At 42.0% G+C, this 25,296-nt stretch overlaps 2 protein-coding genes across 4 annotated transcripts in view; one reads left to right on the top strand and one right to left on the bottom strand.

Moving 5' to 3' along the window:
• eys (eyes shut homolog) overlaps positions 1-9,589 on the top strand; it is a 198,208-nt gene extending 188,619 nt beyond the window's left edge. The window contains exons 46-52 of one of the 2 annotated variants that reach the window (XM_034201872.1): positions 765-947; positions 2,325-2,491; positions 3,730-3,874; positions 6,181-6,355; positions 6,590-6,762; positions 6,874-7,035; positions 7,823-9,589. In XM_034201872.1, the coding sequence (XP_034057763.1) occupies positions 765-947; positions 2,325-2,491; positions 3,730-3,874; positions 6,181-6,355; positions 6,590-6,762; positions 6,874-7,035; positions 7,823-9,012 (2,195 nt within the window). In that variant the 3' untranslated portion in view covers positions 9,013-9,589. The remainder of the gene's footprint in view (positions 1-764; positions 948-2,324; positions 2,492-3,729; positions 3,875-6,180; positions 6,356-6,589; positions 6,763-6,873; positions 7,036-7,822) is intronic. The other variant, XM_034201873.1, reaches the window with a different exon arrangement.
• A 106-nt stretch (positions 9,590-9,695) lies between these two features.
• phf3 (PHD finger protein 3) lies at positions 9,696-24,047 on the bottom strand. 2 transcript variants are annotated; one of them, XM_034201875.1, is made up of 16 exons: positions 23,812-24,047; positions 22,142-22,391; positions 21,619-21,744; positions 20,208-21,516; positions 19,574-19,850; positions 15,903-15,945; positions 15,508-15,619; positions 15,258-15,414; positions 15,039-15,155; positions 14,709-14,831; positions 14,476-14,620; positions 12,988-13,171; positions 12,757-12,904; positions 12,576-12,665; positions 12,141-12,336; positions 9,696-12,056 (listed from the first exon to the last, which is right to left on the bottom strand). In XM_034201875.1, the coding sequence occupies exons 2-16, from the start codon at positions 22,377-22,379 to the stop codon at positions 10,315-10,317; spliced, it is 5,007 nt and encodes a 1,668-aa protein (XP_034057766.1). In that variant the 5' UTR covers positions 22,380-22,391; positions 23,812-24,047; the 3' UTR covers positions 9,696-10,314. The 2 variants fall into 2 exon arrangements, with proteins under 2 accessions (XP_034057766.1, XP_034057765.1); XM_034201874.1 differs by having other exon boundaries at positions 22,142-22,395; positions 23,812-24,045.
• Between the last annotated feature and the right edge of the window lie 1,249 nt (positions 24,048-25,296).

Raw genomic sequence — 25,296 nt, 5'->3', positions numbered from 1 at the left:
AACATCAATTGAAACACACGCAAAACAGCTAAGTGAGAACTACCTATAGCTGCAACACTCATTTGAGGGAAACAAAAGGCAGATGCAGCTCTACCACTCTGGATACGATAACAGAAGCATTCCCAGCTTTATTAATCATTTAGCAACCACACAGAGCGGAGGGCAGTCGCAGAGGGGAGCTCTGAGCCCTTCTTAGCCGTAGCCTGCGGCTGTAGAAGAGTATGCAAGGTGTTGAAGAAGAGCATTTGTGTTGGTGAATCCTCACTGCTGAAATAACAACAGCACATCGTGTCATTTTTTTACGAGCAGGGGGGGGAAATTACATCGAGTCCCTAGTGAAAAATCAAATGAAAAGAGAGATGGTGTGCTGAGATACAAGAGAGGGCATTATCGAATCAACCATGCATTCTGAATAAGTAAACTTGAGATTGTAATTGAATATCATGGGATTATTGTGCTACCCTTGTGAACATCAGGTATTAAGCGATGCATGCTTGCCAGAAGCTTTTGTAAACAGCTACTAATGGAAATAGAAAAAGGACTGAAGAGGTGATGGTGTTTGAAAACAGGTCATCATCTTATAGATTCAGAAAGGAAAATATTTCAAAAACCCTTGGTATGTAATGTGTAGCAATAGTGCCATCTTTTGGTAACCTGAGAGGGAGAAGATGAATCAGGCTTGTTCAATTCAAGCCACACAGACACAAAAGACCACTAGTCCCATTTTAACACAAATGTGTAAAATAAATGTGTTTGTTTTGCAGCCATCAATATTACTCGTGCCAGATTCAGTGGAAGTGATGAGTTTGGTTACACTTCTTTCGTGGCGTATTCCTCCATCCCGAGCCTGAGTTTCTTCTACGAGTTCAAGCTGAAATTCACACTGGCCAATAATTCATCTTCTTTGAAAGACAACCTGATGCTGTTCGCTGGGCATAAAGGACAAGGTGAGCTCAATTTAGACACCCGCACAGCAATTTAAAACCATTCTACCGGTCAAATGAAAAGACGAAAAGAAACATTGAAACGTCCCCTTAGTTGGATTTTAGTTTTCATACTTCATTAAAGATTTACAAATAAGTGTTCGCCTGCTGTAATGCACTCACTAATGGGTTTTCAATCTCATCAGAGATCCTCCAATCAATTTAAACCCTAAATGGATTTTATTTTTGGCAGATTGAGAGACATTCAAAATGAGTCTTTCTGCAGTCCAATAATTAGTTGATATCCTGGTGCTGTTAACAGCTAACTGTTATTGTTTTTGACTTTCAAAGGGAGCAAGATGGCATTGCTAGCATAAAAACAAACACGTGAACTGAGCATCTCAAAAGTATCAGTGCTAATTGCATTCAACAGTCTTTGAGATGCAGGTGCAATGTGATGCTGTCAGCAGCCATCACTTTAAATTAGGATATCTTCCTGCAGGGTCAGACTTAGTAGCAGGTAACTGCTGTGTCATTGTCACCAGCACATTTCATCAAACGAGGGAGAGGGCAAAGGAATAAAAAAAGATCTTGTGGATTTTATGCACTCGTTTTCTCTTGAGAGTACAATTCATCAAGGTGGAGGCATAACAAAACAATATGAATATGAATAATGAAACGCTTGTCAGGAGAGAGAGCAGCACTGTTTGAAATGGTACAAAGGCACAAAGTAAGAATAGATAAAGAAACAAATAATTCGCATGATAATTGGTTTAATGAAGTGGCATCTTTAATTATTGGGTGGCAGTCATCAAGGTACACGTAATTAAACAAGCAGAGGAGGCAAAATATAGAACAAAACTAGAATTAATATTGCAGCAAACAAACATAATGTATTTGTATGTTTATAGTAGAGATGCAGTCTTACTGATGATGTTTTAATGGCTGTTTAAAATCGCATAGTGTTCTGCATACTACGTACTCAATGCGTCTTATCACCCACAAACCCTATATATTTAAGCAATAGCTCACGACAGGCCGTGGTATATGCTCATTATATCACAGCTAAGGGGCGTGGTTCGGCCCGACGCGAATTGGAGGGTCGGACAACCCCCTTAGCCATGGAGTCAAATTGCTTTTCAGCCCAACTGTATACTGTTTTTATCAGGCGCGGAGGGATACTGACTTGTTGTGAAAAGTAACTTACAATTCTACCCGTGGTATACGCTCAGTATATCACGGCTAAGAACCAATCAGATTGCTTGATTTGACTTGTCCGTTTTATATTCATATACATATCCTACTTAGTGGTGTAGATCGGTAAATGGTGTAATTGTAAGGTCAGTGTTTGCAGTTGTCATGTCTACTGTGCTTGTGACAAACTATTTATGTGTCTTCCAGGCGATGATGGTGATGACTTCCTTGTTTTAGGACTGCGGAATGGCCGAGTGGTGCATAGATTCAACCTTGGATCGGGCGTGGCAGTCATATTCAGTGATCGACTGAACCTGCAGACCAACATTCACACCGTTACGTTTGGAAGGTCAAAGAGAACCGGATGGCTGAAGGTGATTTGGTGTTGATAGGTGTCCTTTTTGTTAATAAGAAAGGTATTGGGCCGCCAGAAAGCTTCAATAGACAATTATTCTGGAAAACAGTGGTTCCCAACCTCAAGGTTGAAATCATTCAAAGGTTTCCTAAGGTTAAGGAATCACCAGATAGTTAAAGGGATAGGAAGAATTAATGTGTATTTCCTTTAACAGCATTTTGTGTACAAAATATTTCATGTTATTCCAATCTGACTTTCATGTATATCAAGTAGAAATGTAATTATCTTGTTGTTGTTTTTACTGTATTCAACTTTTTTCCTCACAGTACCACTGAAAGTAAGTACAGTTTAACATCAACCAGATAATAAAAGTATCAGTAGCAAAAGTGCATATACAAGGTACAAGGTGATATTTAACTTTTTTACCGTTCTTACCGCTCATTTATTGGCATTTTGGTCCAACTTTTTTTATTACACTGTGTACATCTGCCCATAAACACTTTAGAGATCTGTCCTGCCCAGTGTAGGTAATGCAGGATGTAAATGGTGTCACAGTACGGTGAATGATTTCTGAAAACACATCAGGCTGCTAAGTACCAACAAATCATTTGTGGTCCAGTGATCAGGAAAAGGATGTTTGCATGTGTGGCTGAAAAACAGAGGTGGGAAGTAACTCAGTATACTTACACAAGTACTGTACTTAAGTACAATTTTGAGATACTAGTACTTAACTTGAGTATTTCAATTTTATGCTACTTTGTACTTCTACTCCACAACAATTCAGAGTTAAATCATGTACTTGTACACGTTACTACCTTAAGTTACTTCACAGATTTTGATACAAAATGTGAAATATAATCAACACTTAAATGGGAGTTAATTTAAACCTGGAGTAATTTCACAATTTACCCTGCAGTATACAAAGTCATTACAACTAGCTGCACCTTTACCAGCTTTGATAACACTTTAATGCATCAATAGCTATAATCAAAACATATACTATATACCATTCTGAGATGGACTAATTTGCATAATAAATACTTTTACTTTTAGTACTTTAAGTATATTTTGATGGTTTACTTGAGTAACATTTTGAATGCAGGACTTTGACTTGTAACAGAGTATTCCTAAACTCTGGTAAAATATCTAAGTGCTGCTCCACCACTGCTGAAAAAGTCTGCAGCAACATTGAAAAGCTGTGGAGGCAGCAAGGCAAAGTTGTGCTTGTGAATTGACATTTTACAATGGCTTTCTCAGGTTGACGGGCAACGTAACAGAACAGGATCTTCTCCAGGCCCCCTGCTGGGCCTCAATGTTTTCAACCAGCTCTTTGTGGGTGGATATAATGAGTACACCCCTGAACTCCTGCCACTTGGATCCAGGTTCCGTAATGGCTTTCAGGGTAAGACAGCAACAGCTTTATTCCAGCCCAACACTGTTGTCTGGAGTCAAAGCACCTGTGCTTCCTCCAAGGATTTCGGTCTATTTGTAAGCAGAGGGGGAGGCGTGTAATGAAAAAGGGAGTTACAGGCTCGGACTGCTGTATGAGGCCTGCACCGAGCGTTGAGGTTGATTGTGCCTGCCCCCTTTAATCACTTCACACCCCTCTGTAGTTTGCGTTGTGCGCAAATCCATTCCACTGCTGATAAGTCACATGAACAAGGCTGCCATACAAATTATCTTTGTGATCATCAACATCTTTTATGCTTTCTCTCAGGTGATCCCATGTAGGATTGTATTCTGGAGAGCATTCATTGTGCTGCTAATGCTCGGGGCTGTGGAGCAAAATTGCCATAACCGTAATGATGACGACAGCTATGAATATCATCATAACCAAATTCAGCAGTCTCTGCACTACAGCTATGAAGCTGGTTATTATAAGATGTCATGGCTAATCCATTTGAGAGGAACAAGAGCTTTTCTGTATTTAAGGACTGGAGCGATTTTGTGTGTTTGCTCATTTATCATTATGTAATTCATTTTTTTTGCCCGCCAAATAAACCTTTCAAAATGGACTCAGCTATGGTACAGCAGTCAGGCGGTGCTGTATCAGCCTGTCGTACTCCCCTGTAATGGTGAGCACTACCTGAGTCAGGCGACGCTGGTGGTACCATAACCTCTCTGCTCGGGATGTAATGAGAACTCATGAGCGTCTAATCAGATCTGTGTGACCTTCCTGGAGCCCTAATCATGATGGCTGGCAGTGAACACACTGATAATGCACTTCACTCCCAGTTATCAACAGATCCACACTCCCCTTTGGAAAGGTGGCAGAGGAGGTACTGCGGCTGCTGGGGCGGGGGAAAAAATCAGTTACTCTATTTGAGCTGCTGATCAAAAAACATTGAATGAGGAGGCTTGTGTTTTTATATCATGCATATATTTTTTGTTCACACTTGTTGAAAGATATTGAGGGTCAGTACCAGTGCTAACAAAATAAATGGGGTTGTACCATAGACTGGGGTTGTACATGCGTATATCCCTGTGTTCATTTATAGAAAACATTCTAGTGAATGTGATATGGAACGCTTTGAGCGATACATTTCAAATTTGGTACCAACGTTTACTAGGACTCAAGGAGGAAATGATTGGATTTTGGTGACCAAAGGTCGAAAGGTAAAGGTTGCTGTGACCTTCTGCTTTCCTTTCTCATGAACGCCTTGAGGGTATTTCTTCAAATGTTTCATTAATGTCCAACCAAGGATGAACTGTTAACATTTTGTGGTCAAAAGTCACTGTGACCAAACGAAACAAGCTTTTGGCCTTAATTGCTGAATGAAATTATAAAATGATGACTGCAACATGACTGGCATGGTGGTACATTTTATTTGGATTTTTAAAGATTGCCACAGGAACTAAATCGAAAATATTCTGAAACAATTTTTTGTAAGGCGTTTTTTTTCGGTAAATCCAAATTAAATTCAAATTCATTGTGCACATGTTTTTCTCTCATATGTATGATTGCCAGACTTGGCTCTTCTGGTTTCTTATTTCTTTGTAATAAGAGTCATGAGAGCAGCAAAACAAAAAATAACCAGCTTTAATAATCTTCCTCATGAATCTGCTTCGCTTTTGGATGTTTGCAGCTCGGCAACCATCACTTGAGTCTGCCAAGAAGACAGCATCATGCTATGAATATTCATGAATGAGCATGACATTTCCCTGCATCCTGTTTATGCCAATGACTAATGCAGCAGAGAGATGGGAGTCAGCGTGTGCAGATGACTCCATGGCTTGTGCTCAGGCCTTATATTTATAGAAGGCCCAGTACAGGCCAAAGTAAATATTGTCTTGGTAAAATGGAATTATGAAAGCAAAAAGCAAATATGATGAGGGAGATGCATGATGACAGGGGGAAGAGATTGGATTTAAGAACTCGGACATCTTGGATGTGTATGACAGAGACTGCAGATCATTTATTCCATCAAATTCAAGAGTTAACATCCAATAAAAACGTTTGGAATTCAGTATGTATACTTGATATTAACCCCTGTGGTGTCACACGATCCAAAAGCCATTTAACAAATTAACTCAGAGTTGTCCCTTTTTCACTCGTTCTATTTTAAATCCCAATCAGGATATTCACATTTTAGTTTGTCCACTATTAAACCTCATACAGGGAAAATTCAAAATGTTCTGTTTCCTCTGATTATCCCCTAAAAAAAAGATACCCCTCTGACTTAGTGTGTGTGTTTGTCCTTTCCAAAGGGTGCATTTTTGATGTGCAGTTTCGCACAAGAAGAGACAGAAAGTTCCAAGTGCTGGGCCAGCCTGCGGGACATCCAGCCTTCGGGCGCAGCGTGGGTCAGTGTGGAGTCACCCCTTGTGTTCATGTTCACTGCAGAAATGGGGGGACATGCGTGGACTCTGGCTCATCTGTGTAGTAAGTACAAAATAAATGACATTTGGTATAATCATTTTGATTACTTGCACCAAATCCACTTGTGAATGGTTTTATGAATGACAGGGATTCACCCCGACAATGTTTTTGTTCTTGATATTCCCATGAGATTAAACATCAGTATGCTATAGAAACTCAGTTACACAGTACAAGTATAGCGAAAGGAATGACAGCGTTTACAAGCTTTTCACAGAGCCTGCCTGTGTCCGTCTGCAGTTGCCAGTGCCCATTTGGATGGAAGGGAGCACTCTGCTCTGAGACGGTGTCTGTGTGTGATGTGGAGCACACCCCCCCTCCTCTGTGCGCCCATGGCTCCACCTGCATCCCCCTGCCCAATGGATATACCTGCCAGTGCCCCCTGGGGACTGCAGGGCTCTACTGCGAGAAAGGTTGCACCACTGAACCTTAACTTTATCATTATATGTGTTTTTTATTTATTTATTAACACGAGACCTTCACTTTTCAATTATTGAACTGCTGTATCTTTCTGCCTGTGACAGCTGTGACCATCAGTGATCCGTTCTTCAGCGGTAACCAGTCTTCATGGATGTCATTCCCACCTATGAGCATTAGACACAGGACTGTTCTGCAGCTGCAGTTCCAGCCTTTATCACCTGATGGCATCCTTGTCTACACTGCACAGCACCTCAGTGCCAGATCTGGTGAGGACATTAATATCCTGCTTTATTTTTGATAAAATAAATATTACATATGCGGTGCAGAATGTGAGTGTGTTGGTATCCAGGATTACTATATATTTGCTCTCAATGTTCTGCCACGATGGCAAACATTATATATACCAATGATCCTTTTATTCCACGGTATAATAAAAAAAGTAATGATATACACATTGTACTTACAGAAATGTCCCAAATTGGGATCAATAAAGTTCTATCTTATCGTACCTTTATAAAAACAGTCTTTTGAGTAATAGATATATATCAAATTGGAACCCATAATACTGTACTGTCATGTAAAAAAGTTGCTTTAATTATTATTCAAACTGCAAGTATTCCATGTTAAAAGACATCTGAAATCTAGCATATTTGTATCGTATTGTAACCTCATTAATAATGTGTCAAAAAGTCAAAACAGTGTCTAGTGTGATGAAATAAAAGCATAAAAAGTCATGGTATATTACAAAAATAGTATAGTAGTTCATGACAATGTCGTCATATAAAAGTCACAAAGATTTTTACCAAAAAAGTAATAGTTTAGTACGTCATAAGGAGTCATTGTCAAAAGAAGAGGTAATTGTGTATCTCAGAGCCTTTTAACTTTACAGTCAGTAGTTTCCACAAACAATGTTCTTGTGAGTTTGGTCGAAAACTGACGTAAACCTGTTAAATGTCCTTTTTTTTAACTACAAAAACAGTAGGTGAACTGACTTTTTAACAGAGGGACATCACTAAAACTGAAAAGTATGACAATTTTATTTTCTTCCAACAGGAGACTTCTTGTGCCTCTCCTTGACATCGGGGTTTGTCCAGCTGCGGTACAATTTGGGGGATGGCCCCCACATCCTGCAGTCTGTAGAGCGAGTGGACTCACGTGGGAGGACCTGGCACTCGGTGACGGCTGGCCGGGTCGGTCACCAAGGCTTCCTCAGTCTGGACAACAAGGAGACTAGAGAGAATGTGACTGGGGGGATGGCCACTCTCGATGTTGCTACTGACATCTTCATCGGGGGCGTGTCAACCTTAAGCTTCGTCTCCACAGATGCAACAGAAAAGGAGCCGGTGGGCTTCACTGGGGGTTTAAGAGAACTCATACTGAACGGGGAAGAGTTGGAGTTAACAGAGATGGGGGCTATAAGTGGAGCAAATGTGGGGGACTGGGATGGGACCGCCTGTGGGTATACAGTGTGCAAAAACGGAGGACACTGCAGGTCAACAGGAAGTGACTCATTTATGTGTGTGTGTCCGCCATCTTGGACTGGCTCTGTGTGTAACCAGTCCGTAAGCTGCTTGAACCACGTCTGCAGACAGGGTTCCTTATGTGCCCCATCTGGTGTCCCCTCATACCGCTGCATATGCCCTTTGGGACTGGGTGGAAGGTACTGCGACTCAGAAATAGCCACGGACACTCTCAAGTTTGTGGGAAGCTCATATGTTAAATACCAGGACCCGAGATACAACACGAGGAATTTTAAATACACACAGGTTTCTTTCAGCTTTAAAACCAGCTCGAATAACAGTTTGGTAATGTGGATGGGGAAGGCTGAACATGAAGATGACGACTACCTCGCAGTGGGACTTGAAAACGGACACCTCAAAGTTGCTGTAAATCTTGGGGAGAGGCTTTCCCTGCCAATAACTTTCAGAAATGTCACACTGTGCTGCAACACGTGGCACAATGTTTCTATATCTTTAAACAGCACAATTATCCAGGTGGTGGTGGACAATAAGAGAGTCCTCCAAGATTTAGATCCATTTGAGCGTTACGTGGCTTTAAACTACGGAGGTCAGCTTTACTTTGGGGGGTTTGAAGTGTACAGAAATGTATCAATTGTTACTTCTGGGTTGTTTTTAAAAGGCTTTGAAGGAAATCTAAGAAATGTTTTTTTGTTTAAAGATACCAAGCCATTGCAGTTTCTCAGGAATAGTAAGGGATTCGATGTTTACGAGGGCAATGAATAGTAGTGACATTTTGTGATGTATCTGAGGAGATTAAAATGTTATCACTTAAAGGTGGGGTAGGTAAGTTTGAGAAACCGGCTCGGGATACAGTTTTTGTTATATTCCATGGAATGCTCTTAACATCCCGATAGCAATGAATATCTTAAATGCTTTGACAAAAAATATATAAAAAAATGTCATCTGTGGAAGCCGTAGTACTGTAAAAAGCACGACCAATTATTTTAGCCGGCCCGGCTAAAGTAACTGGATGGCCTACCTGCCTGTCAGCTTTCCATCTGTGCACAAACTTATCTCGTGCCCTCATTGGTCATGAGCGCGTTTGTGTGTGTTGGAGGAGGGGCTCTGTAAGGAAGTGGCAGATTTTTTCCGGCTGTGTATTTTCAAATTCTAGCGCACTCGAGCTGGTTTCTCCAAAATTACCTACCCCACCTTTAACTGTTTTAAACTTGTTTCTGCAAAATTGTACTGCTTGATTTCCATGTGACTGATATATAGATCAGGATGAAATCAATGTGATACGGGTAGATGTTTCAGAATAAATGTAATACAACTTTTATGATTAAATATTTCAAACATATGTTGTGAGGCTTTAACATTAGTCATTTTTCCGACGAGAAAAAAATAAAACTAATGTCCTAATGTCTAAAATCTTGTTAATATAACAATTAGAAAGAAATAACACATTTTTTATAATCAATAATAAAAAAGAATTAGCTTTATTACGAACTGTACAGAAACACACAGTGCAAAGGCACACTTCATCTCTAATGTATATTACAAGCCAAAATGTACATACCTTTTCAAAAAAAGTAAGTCTAAAAAATAATTAAGCAATTTAAAAGAATTTAAATGGAGGGGGGGGGGGGAAAGCTGCTGTTCCAAGGTTCTCAGTGAAACGTTTTCTGTGTTACATTCATGCCAACTTAAAATGTCCACCAGATGGTCCACACGTTGTTCGTATGTTCCCACAAGACTGAAAACATTTACTGACTATTTGTAATCAGCACGGCAGCTCAAAAGGAACTGGATATATACAATAAAAAGGTTAAAATGTTTAAACTGTTCCAATATTAAGTTCTTCTTGGCTTGAAGAGAACATGTCTTCACAATCTGACTTGAAATTATATTTCATTTTGGCTGTATTGTTATTAACATAAAATGGGTTACTTCTATGAAGGAAATGGCATACAAACTGTGGACCGTTGTATAAAATAACTAACAACTTGTGTTGAACCGGTTTAGTGACCGATAGTCTTTCTTAAAGCCCCCCCAAACCTTGTCAGGGCTTTAAAAAAAACATAATTAACTGTCTTTTGAGCTTCTCCGTCCATTCTCATAATCAGAGTCCCTCCTGTTTCTTTGTCTGTCCTTACTCCGGCTGCTGTGATCGTCGCTGTGGTGTCTCTCTTTCCTCTTCTCGCCGTAGCGGTCGTCAGAGTGTCCGCGTTGCCTGCTCCTCTCTCTCTCGTGGCTGCGATCGCGCTTCCTCTCCCTGTCGTGGTTCCGGCTCTTCTTCCCGTGATGAGTGTCCCTGTGATGGCTGTGCCTCCCGTGGTGATCTCTGTCCTCGGACGTGCGCGGCCTCTCCCACGGATCGCTGTATTTCTCCTCTTGACGCTTGTGTTCTTTGGCCAGGGACGGAGGTGGGGGAGCTGGTTCGGGACAGCTCTCTGCGTACTGTGATTGAAGTGCAGTGAGAGCGTCTGACGAGCTATTCTGAACCCACGGTGCACTGTGATTCTGATCCTGGGGGGGTGGGCTGGAGAAAGTGTTAGGAGGAGGAGGGCCTGTGGGGTAGCTGCCAGGTACCTGAGGCTGCTGAGATGGGATGGATGCATCCTTGTGTTCTGAAAGAGCTGGTGCCACTACTGAGTCCTGCTTGATCTCTGTGTAACTCACTGCCTGTGGTTCTTCTGCAGGAGCACAAACTGTCTGAAATGCTTTAGCATCAGCCTGGGATGTGCCCGGGTTCTCCTTTTCACTCGGCGGTGATGGGATAGTTGTTTGTTTTTCTTCCTTGGGTTTGCTCTTGGCCTGATAAAGCTGTAAATATCCTTGGTGAAAGAGTGTAACCGGCTCTTTTCTAGCACTGCTCACAACAGGAACAGGTTTGGGGCTCAAAGGAGCGGGGTGGCTTGCTTCATCCTTTTGTAGCACCGCTGTTTTATCCTCACTCACACTGGAATAGGCTGAAGATTTTTTCAATATTCCACTTAAAGGAGGTTTGGAGCTATTAGCTGGAGGAGCCATGGGTTGGGGCTGCGACAAAGAATTCCCTTCAGATAGTGTTTTCTCACTCTCAGACAAAAGGCCAACGTCTCCTTTGTTTGCAGAAGCAGCGCTGCTGGTTTCAGTCCCACTCTGCGCTGCTGAAAGGCTCGCTAAAAACGCTTCGGTCGATACATCTGGAGGCTTATCTTTCAGAGAGACTGGTGCACTGTGGGTCACCGCTGCGGCATCCTTTCCTGAGTTGTTAGCAACAGATGTAAGAGTCGGGCTGGGTAGCGCCGGTTCAGCTTTAACAGATTTAGCGTCTTTCTTCCTGATGACAAAGCGCTCTCGTTGTAAAGCAGCTGTTGGACTTTTTAAGCTCCCAATCGAAGCCTCTGTTTTTGGAGCTGCTTGGGTCTTCTGGGTATCATCTGCTGTTGTTGCAGGTTTACCTCCAACATCTGGCAGAGGTGGACATTCCCCACCCAAGCCTAATAACACACCTGGAAGAAAGCGCAGTGGTTTTCGGGGCTCCTGATTGTTGGGCTCCTCCGATGCAGATGGTTCTTCCGAAGATTCTGTAATCGGCTCTTTAACTTCTTCCGTAGGGTTAAGTGGTTTTTCATTTTCTTTTTTATGTGTAGTAGTCAAGGAGGAGATGAAAAGTTTCTCCTCCTCCTCTTGCGCTCTGGTTTCTTTTGTGGAAATGGTGATGGGCATGATTTCAGGAATAATCCTGGCAGTTTCGTTCATGTCCACAGGAAGAAATTCCCTTTTAGGTGCCTGGCGAATGATGAGTCCAAGAAGAAGGTTGGCACGGTTGTTTTCTAAACCTGTCAAAATGAAGAGATTAAGTCAAATAAGAAATGTAATGTCACCTACAGAGAGGAACATAATTCATGTTTCATGATCTTTACCTGGCCCATCAAAGGGAACAAGCTGATGTGGGACTTTTTCAGTGGCACCCAAAGGAATGATATACATATCCTTCACTTGTTTCCGGTTATTGGACACCACCCCGAAACGCCTACGACTGCTAAAGTAGGCATACAGAAGAGTATAGGAGATCTCATCTTCGTCCGTCTCGGGGGAAAAGCGGATCAGGCACACCTCCTTTAATAAAAGAAAAAGCATGCGTCAGTAAAAAATCTGCAATCCAAGTGCCAGAGGTTTGCACATAAATCTTCAATGGAGCAGCTTTATAATGCATCACATGTGGATGTTAATTGTAAGGACTTAAGCTGCTCTTGATCACAATGAAACTTATGTAATTCTTGGTGATTATATTTAATGACAGAATTTTACTACAGGCGGTTTAATCCCTTTCAGTGGGAAAGCTGCCAAAAACTCACTTTAGTTCCCATTGCCCGAATCTTCTCCAAGTAGTCCCACACTATCTGTGGAGTTATTCTCCCGCCAACTTGAATGCTGTCTGGAAGGTCCTGTTGAGAGAGGAAACAAAGATCCAACCTTAGTGGCAGTACTTAGTCTAGCTACTCAAACTCAAAATATATTCATTGTTTTCCACGTTACCTCAGTCAAGTTGTCCAAAGTGCCTGAGACAAGGAAGGCTTTTGTCATTAACTTGGCCACAGCGTGCATGTGAACGAGTCCTTGCCACAGGCACTTCAGATTGGACAGGAAAGCGGCTTCTTCATCTCTTCCAGCTACATGATCCGACCTGTGGCGAATACAAAATTGAGCTAGCTTGCAAAAACTAAGCTTGTAGACGAGAACCACACATTATCAGAAATGACTGTTTACCTTCCATCGTAGCCTGACTGAGCGCTTCGGAAGCTTTCCTCTAAAACGGTGAGGTGCAGGTCGTCCTCTGCAGGGGCTCCCACGCTCATCGTCTCTTCTGATTTGGTGGACTGCCTCCTGACAACTGTAGTGGCAACTTTAACCACCTTGGTCGGTGCCTCCTCCACAGGTGGCGCCATACGACCTATTTCAAATAAAGAAACAACACAAGTTGGTAACTGAAGATAATGACAGCAGGAAAAAACATAGAAAGTGGTGATGTCATCTAATTTACTACTGTGGACCAGGGCAGCAGCAAAACTAATTTTAGCAACCTAATAGTAGAACTTTATATGCTAAATTTTGAATATTTTCACCATCTGACATAGTGTACCGATACTTGAAAGGTACCGCGATACCCTGCCGTTAAAAACGTTACGATTCCTCCGTTTCATTAGTATCGGTACTTTAAGAATGGCGGGGAAAAGCACTCCGGTGAGAAAGCGCCGTTTTAATAAGAGCCGTGTGTGTTCAGCGCTCTGCTTCTAGTGCCTGCAGTCCCTCCCCTCTCAAGCACGCTCTAAGTCCCTCCCTTCTCAAGCACGCTCTAAGTCCCTCCCCTCTCTCATGCACGCGCTAGCTGCCAGAGCATGTGAGAAAGCGAGAAGCATGGCTGCAAGTGGGAGTGGAACTGCCGCTGCGCCTCGGCTTGTTGACAAAAAAGACGAAGTATTTGAGCTATATCTCTGACAGTGAGGGCAAGCCTACGGACACCACGAGGCCTGTCTGTGAGAAATGTTTTAGATCCCTGCAAACCAAGGGAGCCAACACATCAAACTTCGCTAAGCACCTCGCCAACCGGCATCCAGACAGGTTAGCGAATGTGATAGATAACGTAATTACATCATGCTCAAGCCCATGCCCTCAAATCTAAGTCAAACCAGTGTAATTTATTTTGTGACAAATGAACGTTTTTGTAGTTTGCCGAGGCAATTAATGGCAATGATAACTGTCTAATATGGCTATCTTTTTAGCTAATTTACCAATGTGGTTATGGTTCGAAATATAAAGCACAATAATTACATTTAAAACTGTTTCCCTTTTTTTAACAAAAGTATCGAAAAATAATCGGAATCGCAATTCTTGACTTGGTATCGGTATCGAAACCAAAATGTTTCGTGACAACACTAATCTGACATTACCATCAGTCAGCCTTTCCCTACAGGCAACTGCCTCATCAAAGCCACCAGACCCCATTGAGAAAAACTGTATGTTTAGCTTGCAGAATAGTTGCTTTTCTACTGTTCGTTTGTGGTAAAAGTGTCATTTTCAGTTTTAAAGGGTTAGTTCAGATTCACCAAACTCGTACAATAAACAGGTCAGCGGTTGACCAGCATGTCTTGAGTTCTGCAAGGTAAAATACAGGTTATCTTAAAGAAGTGTCATATTGATTATCCCTGATTATCCCATTGATGACTAACATTACAACTTTTTTATTTCAGGGTTTACCTGTGCAGATTTTGCAGTGTAGGTCAAATAAGTGAGACTTGTGTTGGTTGGTTGTGTCTTTCTCTGTACCGGGACCCTCTGCTTTCTCCTCAGGGGTTTTTTGAGATTCAGCTGTGACTTCGGTAACTTTGGGAGGTGAGTCAAGCTGACAAGGGGAGAAAATAATAGACATTGAAGCAAACATGTCACGAAAACATTAAATAATCTAGGGTAATATTTGTTGGGGCCCTTACCTCTTCAGGCTCAGGTGCTTTCTCTGGTTCTTGGCTTTCAATTTCAATTTCTCCTTTGTGTGTGATTTTAGTGATCGGCCGTCTCTCTGCCTCTCTTTGCTCCTTTTCAATCATCTCAATAGTCTGTAAAATAAGGAATATATTTATTTTTAAAGGGCTGCTGAATGTCTTGCATTCCAAAATACAACCAAATAAATGTGATAAAGGGAAAAACATTTCAAGCTTAACCTTAACTTACCTTTTGTATTGTTAAGGGCTTTAAGAAGAATGCTGTCATATTTTTACAAACTTGATGGCATATATTCAGTCTCACAGGAAAGCATTACTTACATGTCGGTTCTCCCTTTGTCGCCAAGCAGCTAATTCTTTAGAGGCCAGTTCCTCGGGGCTCATTCGAATCAGGTTACCAGGAGAAACTTCCCCTTTGAGAACCCTCTTAAAGAGGACCTAAAAATACAACAAAAGAGCAAGTGTAACTATGAATATATTAAAACTCAAAAGGCAACACTCAAAACATTTGAAGCATGCCTGGTTTACAATGATACTTACATTATTTTTAGTGTCTTTAAGATTGAACATCAAGCTTCTGTACTTGTTCTTGTATTTGTTGTCAGTGTCTTTATACAAGTGAAAAAGCTCTCTCTCCGTTTTCTTGGCAACTTCAGAGGCCTTCTCCACTGAGACTTTCAAATCAGACTCCTTCAACCTGAGGTGCAGAAAGTTTAGGTAGTCGTTTGCTAAGTTTTTCAATAAAAAAACATATCAGTTTATCTTTTACTTTCACTCATGAAAAACGTACCTCTGTATGAGGATTTCTTTCAGAGAGTCCCGCACACTTCGCCGGATCGCCTCCACAGACACAGGTTTCTTTGAACCTGAAGACTTACTTTTTGACTCTTTCAGATAAAAGCCTGTGAAGACAGAATGAAGATATCTACTGAGCAGGAGGGGAAATCTGCAACATACAAAGTTGCTGTTATCTAATATCTAAGAAAAGACAAAGATAATGTGTATTATCTTCTGTTTTGAACAAGACTTGTTGTAGATGTAACTACATTTAGGGCTGAAACTAATTATTATTTTCATTATCAAATGACCTGCTAATTATTTTCCTAATTTATCATCTGGTCTATTATATGTCAGATAGTAGTTAAACCTTCCCATCCAAGTTTCTAAACACTTCTTAAAAAATACCTGTTTTATGAGCTGCATCTGTGGAGTGCCTCCTGTCTGGATCCTATTTTAGGAGAGAAAAGGAAAAGGCACATTCATCATAGTTAATACATTCAATAAAACAGCAACATTTAAATTGGAAAAAGACACCACATGAAATATTCTAACCCTCGGCCAAACATTGAAAATAGTATAGAGTATTTATGTGTGGGAAAATGTCCGAACCTTGGTGGGTATACACACACCCATGTGCAAACCTTCTTTACAGGCAAAGTAAAAGCAAACAAATAAATAAATACATTGTACAGTGTTGACACTAGCTATGATTAATATCAGAGGATGAAATCAAATATCCTGGGGGGAACAAATAAATGATCCTTTATATCGAAAGATTTACATTACATTACATTGCATTTAGCTGACGCTTTTATCCAAAGCGACTTACAATAAGTACATTCGACCAGGAAGACACAACCTTGAAGAAAACAGAATCATATAAGCACATCAGGTTTCATAGAGCCAAACATTTCAAGTGCTACTCAACTGGCTTTAGGTAAGCCAGTCCTTTATTAGTATAAAAGTGCTTCGTTAATAGTTCTAACGCTCGAAGTGGAGTCGAAAGAGATGAGTTTTCAGTTTGCGCCGGAAGATGTGCAAGCTATCTGCCGTCCTGATGTCAATGGGGAGCTCATTCCACCATCTTGGAGCCAGGACAGCAAACCCACGTGTTTTCGCCGATGGGAACTTGGGTCCCCCTCGCAGCGAGGGCGCAACGAGTCGTTTAGCTGATGCAGAGCGTAGTGCACGCGCTGGGGTGTACGGTTTAACCATGTCCTGGATGTAGGAAGGGCCAGATCCATTCGCAGCATGGTAAGCAAGTACCAGTGTCTTGAAGTGGATTCTAGCAGTTACCGGAAGCCAGTGGAGGGAGCGGAGGAGCGGAGTGGTGTGGGAGAATTTAGGAAGGTTGAAGACCAGACGAGCCGCTGCATTCTGGATGAGCTGCAGAGGTCGGATGGCACATGCAGGTAGACCAGCCAGGAGGGAGTTGCAGTAGTCTAGGCGTGAGATGACGAGAGCCTGGACCAGAACCTGAGTCGCTTTCTGAGTCAGCTGGGGACGTATCCTCCTGATGTTGTAAAGCGTGTATCTGCAGCAACGGGTTGTAGCAGCGATGTTTGCAGTGAAGGACAGGTTGTTATCTAGGGTCACACCCAGATTCCTTGCAGTCTGAGTCGGGGAAACAACTGAGGTGCCGATGTTGATTGTTAGGTCAAGAGTGGGACAATCTTTTCCCGGGAGGAAGAGCAGCTCAGTCTTGTCAAGGTTGAGCTTGAGGTGGTGAGCAGACATCCACTGAGAGATGTCAGCTAGACAAGCAGAGATGCGTGCAACGACCTGGGTCTCTGAGCGGGGAAAGGACAGAATTAATTGGGTGTCATCAGCGTAGCAGTGGTAAGAAAAACCATGCGGGCTAATGACTGATCCGAGCGAGTTTGTGTACAGGGAGAAGAGGAGGGGACCAAGAACAGAGCCCTGAGGGACCCCCGTAGTTAATTGACAAGGGTCGGACTCAGACCCTCTCCAAGTCACCCTGTAGGTACGGTCTTTCAGGTATGAGGTGAGGAGGGGAAAGTGCAGAGCCTGAAACTCCAAGTTTTTGGAGAGTGCGAAGGAGGATCTGATGATTCACCGTGTCGAATGCAGCAGACAGGTCCAACAGGATGATGACAGAGGAGAGGGATGCAGTTTTGGCAGTGTGCAGTTCCTCCGTGACAGCAATGAGAGCAGTTTCTGTGGAGTGACCTGCCTTGAAACCAGACTGGTGCGGATCCAGAAGGTTGTTCTGATTGAGATAACAGGAGAGTTGTTTAAAGACAGCGCGTTCAAATGATTTAGACAGGAACGGGAGGAGAGAGACAGGCCTGTAGTTTATAACATCAGACGGGTTGAGAGTGGGTTTCTTTAGGAGAGGGTTTACTCTTGCCTCCTTGAGACTGTTTGGAAAGTGACCAGAAGTTAGAGAAGTGTTGATGAAATGGGTGAGAAACGGTAGAATATCAGGAGCGATAGTCTGAAGGAGGTTTGAAGGGATAGGGTCCAGAGGACAGGTGGTAGGGCGGGCAGAGGTAATGAGGGTAAGAACCTCACTTGGAGAGAGAGGGGAAAAGGAGGTAAGTGTGTTGGTGGAAGGGGGGTCTGGTGACCCAGCGGTGAGTAAAGGTGAGTCAGAAAAAGAAGAGCGAATATCATCAACCTTTTTTTCAAAGTGGGTAACAAAGTCGCTTGACAGAAGTGAGGAGGGGAGAGGGGCTTTTGGAGGGTCCAAGAGGGTGGAGAAGATGGAAAATAGTTTTTTAGGATTAGAATAGGAAGATTGGATCTTATCTTGAAAGAAAGTGCTTTTTGCCTGAGAGATCGAAGCAGAGAAAGAGGAGAGGAGAGCCTGATAGGTTAGGAGGTCGTCACGGTGTTTGGATTTCCACCATTTCCGCTCTGCTGCCCTAAGGACGGTTCTATTAGCACGCAGTGCGCCATTTAGCCAGGGAGCAGGAGGGGACTGACGAGCCTGCCGAGATGTGAGAGGACAGAGCGAGTCCAGAGTGGATGAGAGAGTAGAGAGGAGAGTTTCTGCAGCAGAGTTTGGAGGCAGGAGATGGAACGAATCAGAGGAAGGGAGGGCTGAGAGCACCGACGAGGCAAAGCTAGAGGGGGAGAGGGAGCGAAGGTTACGGCGGACAAGTGCAGGATGGGAAGAGATTAGTTTGTTATGTTTGGAAAGGGGTAGAGAGAATGAAATGAAGAAGTGATCGGATGTGTGGAGCGGGTTTACAGAGAGGTTAGAAGTAGCGCAGTTCCTTGAGAATATGAGATCAAGGACATTGCCAGCTTTATGAGTCGGTGGGGACGGAGACAGTGAGAAAGCAAAGGCGGTTAACAGAGATGTTAGTTCGTCTATCTTCCCCGTCTGGAGGTTGAAGTCTCCGAGAAGTACAGCGGGAGGGCCAGTTTCAGGGATGAGTGAGAGGAGATTATCTAATTCCTCCAAGAAGTCCCCCAAGGCGCCTGGTGGACGGTAGAGAACAACAATGGTTAACTGTATAGGATGGGTTACTGTGACGGCATGGAATTCAAAGGTGGAAGGAGTGAAGTTAGGTAGCTTGAAGAGGGAAAAGCTCCATTTGGGAGAGAGCAGGAGACCAGTGCCACCTCCTCTGCCAGTGGGTCTGGGTGTATGGGAGAAGGAATATGCAGTGGAGAGAGCTGCTGGGGTGGATGTGTTGGATGGAGTAATCCAGGTCTCAGTGAGAGCAAGGAAATCCAGAGACTGCAGGGAGGCGTAGCCAGAGATGAAGTCAGCCTTAGGAACAGCTGACTGGCAATTCCACAGGCCACCAGAAACTAGATGTTGGATCTCAGTGGAGCACGTGGGATAGACGAGAGCAGGCCGGTTATATCGATTAGGAGATACACGGGGCCAGTGATAATTGCGAGAAGACACATGAACAGGAATAGAGAAAATACACATGATTATAGCATGCGGGGCTAGAAAACTAAAGAAAAGAGAAATAAGACACCAGCTCGATCAGAATAGGATTTGCCTCCTCTTTGCCTCCCTCGTGACTCCCGCAGGACTACATTTAAGTATGATCAAACAGCTTTATCAAAGACCTCAAAGTGTTACTGCTTACATTTCTTACTGGTCTGACGCCTCCTGAGGTGAGTTTCTCGGAGGGTTCTGGTTGGGGCTTGGGGGGCGGCCTCACATCCTGTTCCTCCGCCTTTGCTTTAACTTCTGGTTTGGCTGCAATCGGGGGCTCGGGCTCTACCTTTTTGCTTTCTTCCTCACAACACTTCAAGCACACGTACATCTGATCTTCCTCCTCCATCTCGCGCACTTTGGTAAGGTCGAGACCAACACAGTCGCCGTGGAACCAGTCTTCACAGCGACCGCAGCCTACCATGAACCTAAAAGAAGTGCAGACATTATTAAAAGGTGTTTTTTAAGCATTCTGTGCAGCAGATACATTCTGGCCCACTATAATAAGGACACCAGTAGAACAATTACATTTGTGTTCACAAACACTTATTTGACTTTAAGGCAATATCTTTTGATATTTGTACAAACACTGTGGTAACTTTTACCTTTCCTCATCATCTTTAAATATCCACTGAACTATTGCAGGTTGTGCTGGGTAAATGTTCAACTATCAAATTCTAAATTGTTCACATTTCTATAAAAAAAAATAACCACCTGCAAAGTTAAATCTACAACATACACCAATTATGTCTGAATAAGAAAGTGATCTGTTTTGCAACACTTACGTGTTATTGTGCTGGTTCTTGCACAGGCCACAGCAGTTGTTTCCATCCCATACCGACTCACTGTTAGCGGGTGTCTCTTCAGCATTTTCCTTCTTCACAGCAGGAGCATTGTCTGGGATAAACAGCTGCGGCTCATCCACGGAGATGCTTCTTGGAGTTTTACTTTTCTGTCTTTGAAGAATCTTTTCTGGCTTTTTCAGTTTGGGCTTTTCCTGCCCCCCCTCTTCTGTCATTTTTAAAGGATGTCCTGGACGAACAGGTGTTTGAGAGGCCGTCTCAGGCTTGGAGATATTGGGTGGAGACGTGTGTTTAGTTGTTCCCTGAGGATCAACGCGGTTGCCAGACGATGGGCTCTTCTTACCGAGAGAGCTTGGCTTCCCTTTACTCTCACCTGCGCCCTGTGTCTTTTGGATTTTAGTAGCATGCTCACTTTGGGTGATTTCTGCAGGCCTTTTCAAAGGTGAAATGTCTTTCTTTTCCTTGAGATTTTTTATTCTAAGCAGGTCGTCTCTTTGGATTTTGGATGGCATGTTTTGGGTTACTTTATGTCCCTTAACCGTGTTATTTGGTTTATCAGAAACCAAGTCTTTATTCTTGTTAGAAGGCAGTCCTAGTTTCGACTTCGGTAGTGTTTTGGCCACAATCTGTTGTTTTTCCTTTTCATTAGTCTTGTTACTAACAGTAGTTATGTTATTCTGAACGTTTTCTGGCTCTTTGATGCTATCCTTTTCTTTACTGACGGTTTTTAGTTTTTCAGGAACAATATGATTGTCGTGTTTTGTCTCTTGCGTGCAGGCACTCCCCATCAAAGTCCCGTTGGGGGTCTGCACGTCGTTGGGATTCACATACGGGCCGAGCCCCAGGGCTGCATCATCAGCAGAGCTCTTCTCAACTTCAGCAACTTCAGCCACTTCAGCCACTTCAGCCACTTCAGCCACCACTGCCACGTTCTCAGGTGTGGGATTCTGTACACTGACGGTATCACCAGGCAGCACCGCAAACCCAATGTCCCCAGAATACGCAAAGCCACCATCAAGGCTCCTTTCAACATTGTGTGTGTAAGAGGGTCCTGGAAGCAGCTCAATCTTAAATCCTGCAATTGTGACAGTCAATCGTCTCAATACAACAGAAGGATTCAGCCATAATGGACCTTGAAGATCATTAATATCAACACGTCCTCCCAGAATTAGTTCTTTTTTCAGCTGGGCGCCTTTAACTCCTTTCTCGATAAGAAACGACTTCCGGATCTTGTTCGCTGGTTCCCTTCCTATTCGTCCTTGGGTCATGGTGTTGGTGGATGTGGATGTGTCTGTTTCAACAACAACAAAACAAAACATAGAGAATAAATGTCACACCCTTTATAGTTGATGGTGTCATATCATGGAAATGGGAAACTAAATGAGTAATTTACCGTTCTCTAAATGACTTGGACGTTTCTTCTGCCTGCCAACAGGTCGCTTGACTTGTGAAGTCTCTGCATCGGTCAGTTCACCGCTGAGGCCTGTGGGTGCTGAACCATCACCGAGAGCTGCAACAGCTGAAACAAATACAGGTATTTTAACTTCCTGTGTACCAAGTGTATTTATTTTTTAATTATGTATACATTTAACACAAATAGAAATTGAATTGGCAATCACAACAGTCAAAAAGATTGAACTCCAACACACTAAATAAATAGTTTGAATGCAAAGCCTGATAGGGCTGACAACACAATATTAGTGTGCAATTCAAAACTTAGCAGTAGGTGAAATGTAAGTGAACCGTTATATATACTTAGAACCTCCTTTAGCAAGGTCTATTGTGAATTATAATGCCTTTTAGTGTGAAGCAGCCAGATTAGGCTTTGGTAGTAGCATATGTAAATAAGCTTTAAATCCAGGTTTGGTATCAATACAAATCCATATTGGACATTTGTATTTTGTCCGTTGACATACCTGTTGAGCCAGCAATTGGAAAAGTGGAGTCCTCATTGTCCAACAGATTGAACTGAGAGGAGCTTGCACATCCAAACATGGGATCTTTATCACTGAGCATGTTCTTCAGCGACTCTTCCAGCCGGAGTCCTGTCCCAAACTCATTACTCGCGTCACATTCCAAATTCTGACCAGCTATCAGGGAGTCGTCCAACTGGTCACTGGGTATTAAACTGTTAAAGCTGTCCACAATATCCATGAATGCTGCTGCCTTCCTGTATGAAAACAAACAGACAGAATGTAGGAAAAACAGCAGTTACCCATTTTGATCAAGCAAAAACAATTATATGAATAATTATAGAAGAACTATCTTGATGCATGTCTTTGGTCTTATCTCAGCAAGCTAGTAAGGATGAGCAGATATTCATTAGTTTTGAAGGCTAAACTACCTTGTTCCACAGTGATACAAAGCAACAGGCAGTACAAAGTGTATAATAAACACAACATTACAAAAATAAGATTTTCATATCATGGATAACTCATATTTAATTTTAAATAATACTGTATGTCGACATTTATTTATTTATTATGGACCATAATCATTTTGGGGTTTTAAAGGAACCATGCATTTTGTTTATTTTTAAAGATGATATATGTGTCTTAAGGTTACGTGGGGGTCCAATATGGCCAATTGTAAGGGCCCCTATATCCTGAATGGTCGGTCATTTTGGATTATCCAACCACGTTTAAACACTTTTATAAAGGTTAACATGTAGAGAAAACAAATTAAAGTTGAAAGTGATTGATTACTGACGGAATGTCCCTTTTAAAAGTTGTTGGAAATATAGTGATGGGGAGCTTTAAACGTTGCTTCTGTGCTGCCTCAATTAACTGTAGATGCCTGTTTACTGTCCTGCTACGGTCAGGCTGCGTTCAAATAACCTCGCATGATCTCAGTTGTGGCCATTTCCGTAGGTCTTTCACATTGTGAATACAGATTAGGTATATTTCTGCAAGTGCAATAAAAGCTTTTACAATGACCAACTTGGAAAACCATCAAAAGCAAAGCTATGATTAAATTAGCAGCAAGTTGCCCATTCCTTACAATAAAGTTACACTACACAATATTGTGCAGGCCAGAAATAAACAGTGCATTAAAAAAACGCTACATGAATATGTTAGCAGATCTCCAGACGGGTTTATGCAATGCTCCCTAATATGACTTAATCCCAATTTGAAACACAGCATGTTTGTGACCTAGTTCTCTCAATGTATGAAGTGTTTGCTAGTTAGCATGCTAGCGTTATAAAAAGGCTAACAACAATCCGCAGCAGAGCACTAGCATCATTAGCAAGCTAATGCTAGCATAAGAAGGAAGTTACCACCTTAGGTAACTCACTGTCTTAAATTCATGAACTGATCCTGTGAATATAATTTGCATCAACAAAAATAAAGGCCAGAACATCAAAAATATGTTGCATAAAATATGTAAACGTTTATTTAGACCGCTCGGTGCTTAATCTGTCAGACAGGCTAGTTCGCTTGCTTTAGCATTAGGCCTCAAGCTACCAAGTTTGTTTGTAGCCTGAGTGCTGCTAACGGTCGTTAGATGATCACGCCCACATGCATCTGCTCCAATGCGATCAGTTAGGATATTAAGAAATATTTATCTTCACGTATAATACTCTTACCTCTCTTTTACTGCAATGCTGTCTCCAACTCGTTTAGGGTTACATACTAGCACAGCTGCTCCCAGTAACTTCCTCCAACTCGGCCGTCATTCGTCCTGCTGCTGCAAAGCCCTGACAGGCAGCGCTGCTTGTCACGTGGCTTCTGTTTACAGGTAGCTTAGCAGCTGATGGTGCGGACATTACACTTGTCTATATTATACTTCTATTTGCGGGTTTTCAATCTTGTTGCTCTGTAAACAAGAGTCCACACGGGTTAACTTTATTGAAGAGCAAACTATGTTAACTTTTGAAATGTATTCAGCCAACTAAAGGTGGAAAGGCTATTTTCTTTCTACCATACATTAAATCAGGGGTACAATTTGTTTTTACCGAGGGCCACACATACAGAAAGATATACGAAGGGCTGGGCCATCCACTAGAGATGAGGTATATTGCCTCATAAGTTCAGTTATAAGTTAGCAAAATTAATCAAATATAGGTAAATTATGCTTGATACTTGATAATGCCTTAAGAAAAAAGAAGCCATCATAGCTTTCCATAGGGTTTCATTTATTTTAGTTCTGAAATATGAAGGGTCTATTTCAAGTTGGTTATGTAAATAAGTTGTTGGGCCTTTTTTCTTATCAACTAAGATTTGTTAGAAAATGTTTCCAACTTTAATTGAGTGAATTTATTTGAAAAGTGGGCTTATTAACACCTGAATATTACTGTGTAATATATTTTTACATATATAAGAAGTACAATATAAGTCAAGCAAAAGTTTAATTTGTGGGCCGTATTACATTGGCCGATTCAAAATGGTCAGCGGGCTGCATTTGGCCCCCGGGCCGTAGTTTGGACACCCCTGCATTAAATAGTGCAACGTGAAATAGTTGAAACCCTCTTGCCTGGAAAGCAAATGTATTTATTGTATGTATTATTTATTTATTCATCTTTTTTTGTTTAAGTGTGACATCATTTATAGCTTTATTTATGTTTTATTTTATGAGATCATATATACTCGGTAAAATGATCATGGTTTCTTTTAAACTTTACGGGAAAATGACCAGTCGGCTTATTCATGTAGTCGTTAATCATTTCAAAGGAACCTGTGATCATAAAGCTTTCGTTGAGTAAAATTGGACTTGGGACTCTTGAGTAAACACAAACATTTCCAACTTGCATAGCCTACAAGTTTGCAGTTTGTGTAGCCCAAGAATATCCTAACATTATAACACCATCTCTTATTATTTAAGCCAATAACTGACATGGGTTGTATGATGAGATAAGGATTTTTTTATAATGGAATTTGGTGCGCAAAGTTTAAATACTCTTTTATAAATGTATATAACTGTAATTATGAATGCATCTAGTTTTGCTCTGCACACCAACAGCAGGACATTGTTATGATAACATATATGTTGCTCATCTTGGCATCTGAATGACTTCTTCTACATCTATTTCATACTTTTATGACAGTTACAGTTTAGTTTGCCCACGATCAAG

This window comes from Gymnodraco acuticeps, unplaced genomic scaffold (assembly GCF_902827175.1).
Source record: "Gymnodraco acuticeps unplaced genomic scaffold, fGymAcu1.1, whole genome shotgun sequence".
In the NCBI taxonomy this organism is placed as follows: Eukaryota; Metazoa; Chordata; class Actinopteri; order Perciformes; family Bathydraconidae; genus Gymnodraco; species Gymnodraco acuticeps.
Note: the sequence above shows the minus strand (reverse complement) of the source record. Positions and strands in the feature narration are given on the sequence as shown.

Coding starts and splice junctions, on each gene's coding strand:
- phf3 (XM_034201875.1), bottom strand. CDS start 22,379: ATGGATATTGTGGACAGCTTTAACAGTTTAATACCCAGTGACCAGTTG. Junction 21,517..21,618: donor TCCAAGTCATTTAGAGAACG/GTAAATTACTCA, acceptor TTGTTGAAACAG/ACACATCCACATCCACCAAC. Junction 12,666..12,756: donor CTTTGGACAACTTGACTGAG/GTAACGTGGAAA, acceptor CTCTCTCAACAG/GACCTTCCAGACAGCATTCA.